Genomic DNA, 2,446 nt, shown 5'->3' with positions numbered 1-2,446 from the left:
CTGTGAAGGACTCAGCACAGAAGTTTTTTGTTCCAGTAGAGAAGATTCTGTGAAAGTTTCAGACGGTCTGTTGTGACACGAGCATTCCCTCCGCAGAAATGAGAATCACAGCAGGTTAACACGGTGTCAGCTCCAGCGCCTCTGTTCAGAGATGACTTGACACATTATCTTCCCGCGTGCCGCTGCAAACAAGAAGAAGAAAAATCCCCATTGAAAAGATAATCACTTCCTGTGTCACCATCCTGAAGGGACGTGTTTTGTGGATAATTGCATGCGTTTGGAAAAAGTGGGCTTGTTTAGGCAGAAATCCAGACAGTCACAGATTTCAAGGTATATTTCTGTGGCCAGTCCTAAATTATACAGTCATCCATGACAGAAGTTTGTCTTTACTCTGTGTATTACAGTGTATACACGCCATTTAGTAATGTGACAGCGGTGTCTCTGAATTGGCTTGTTGTAGACAAGTCCAAATATAAATTGGTCCTTGGTGAAGTTGCTCTGTGGCCAAGAATATGAGTCATTTTTTGCCACAGCTCTTGTTTACTTACCTTGCACTTTTCTTGCAGTAAAAGGATCATTTTGAGGTAACGGAAATAATTTCCTGTACATCTGTTGGCGAGGCACTACAGCTCTTATCTTTGTACTTTGGATCTGCCATCTGGAAAACGGCATCTTTGTGCAATGTGTGTGGTTGTGATGACAGCAGTTAGACAGTCCCGCAAGTGAAAGTTGACAGGTTTGATCCCTGCATCAACAGCCTGCGTCCTGTGTCCAGTTGAAATGTCCTTGACCAAACTTGCTTATAGAGAGATATACGGTGGTGAGGAGTTTTAGATATTTAAAAACATAAGAAAATGCAAATATATGGTTCAAAAAGACCTTTTAATATACCAAACATAGGGATACAATGGTTTATCATTCTCTCCCTTCCTTTTCCCCTTTTTTGTCACGCAACACTAGCTCACTTTACTTGTCTTCCTCTATTCCTCTTTCTATCACTCTCTCCCCCCATCTCACTATCTAACCTCCTCTCCTGCAGGAGGTGAGAGCCTCCACATGGCACAGTTGCTGGAGTTGTGGAAGGAGAAGAACGCCGGCCACTTCTCCCGTCTCATCCTCGTCTTAGATACTGAAAACTCCCTCCCCTGGGTGAAGGAGATACGCAAGGTGGACGGCATCTATATAGCCGTGCAAGGCGCTGAGCTGTCCGGCACCCGGGTGGACCCAGAGCCTGGAGACACCCCCCTCCTCGGGGACTTCACTTCCGAATGGGTGGAGTTCAACTGCAACCCAGACAGCGACACCCAGTGGTCAGAAAAGGGAAGGACTGTGACGGCCGCATACGGCGTCTCCAAACGCTGGAGTGACTACACGCTTCACCTGCCCACTGGAAGTGATGTGGCCAAGCATTGGAAGACACACTTTCCAAAGGTTACATATCCCATGGTGCACCTCTCCAACTGGTGTTGTGGCCTCAACCTGTTCTGGTTGTGTAGTGTGTTTCTGCGCTGCTTCAGGAGATGTAAACTAGCTTGGTTCCCACCATCTGTACTGGACACTGGGCAGGGCATTAAACTGGTGCACTCTTAGATAATAAGGGAAGATGACATGTACATTTGGACTCTGGTAGTCTGGTAGCTGAGTAGGAGGTGTTTATAGAAAGGAAAAACAATGCTGTACACAAACATGCACACAGGTTCAACTCCTCCCAAATGTATTTCTGCATGTTTAATTGCTATGTTGCAGAACAGCAGTAATTTCATAGCAAAACACCAGCTCAATATTCTATTGTATAACCCAAAATGAGGGAGTGAAAAAACATATAAAATAACTTCTTTTAATGGTAAGATATTCCACAATTACAGTGGATGAATCCATATGAAGTACATACTTATAACTTCTTAAAATATGTTGAGGTAAAAGACCAAAATGTGTGTTTTTTTTGGGACCATGTGATATTGGGTTTTTGAATACTATTTTTCCATTATAATTATTTCTTTGGAAAGCTTTTCTGGTTTGATATTATTTTCAATATGATAGTGCCTTAAAGTGCCTTAAGGATGGATGTGGGATGCCTGTTTTTTATATTTGTGTGTGTATATATATATATATATACACACACACTGTATATCCTTGCCTCGCCTCTTATTTACATCAGGGGTTTCAGCTTACACTTTCAACGTGTGAGAAGGGTAGTGTCTTCCTAAAGTCTTTCAACAGGACAGACAAAAACATTGACTGTTGTGCGGCTGAACTCCGTGACCCTGCGTACGGAACTGTCTAACCACAAGGGCAACCTGCCACTCTTGCTGTGGGATGTTTTCCTCGTCACTTTCAAACATTTCAGATATGCATTTATTCCTAAATTGAACCAAGACAGATGCATAATCTCTAGACACTGTCCCTATATTGTGCCTCATCCTGTTTATTTTCACAAATTAATTCA

The 2,446-nt window shown here is 43.0% G+C and overlaps 1 protein-coding gene across 1 annotated transcript in view; it reads left to right on the top strand.

Annotated features, from left to right (window-relative positions):
* Positions 1–2,007, top strand: part of tmem168a (transmembrane protein 168a) — an 11,661-nt gene extending 9,654 nt beyond the window's left edge. The window contains exon 6 of the mRNA XM_032505325.1: positions 1,040–2,007. Coding sequence (XP_032361216.1) covers positions 1,040–1,590 — 551 coding nt within the window. The 3' untranslated portion in view covers positions 1,591–2,007. The remainder of the gene's footprint in view (positions 1–1,039) is intronic.
* Positions 2,008–2,446: the final 439 nt, after the last annotated feature.

The sequence above is a fragment of the Etheostoma spectabile genome, chromosome 23, assembly GCF_008692095.1.
Source record: "Etheostoma spectabile isolate EspeVRDwgs_2016 chromosome 23, UIUC_Espe_1.0, whole genome shotgun sequence".
In the NCBI taxonomy this organism is placed as follows: Eukaryota; Metazoa; Chordata; class Actinopteri; order Perciformes; family Percidae; genus Etheostoma; species Etheostoma spectabile.
Note: the sequence above shows the minus strand (reverse complement) of the source record. Positions and strands in the feature narration are given on the sequence as shown.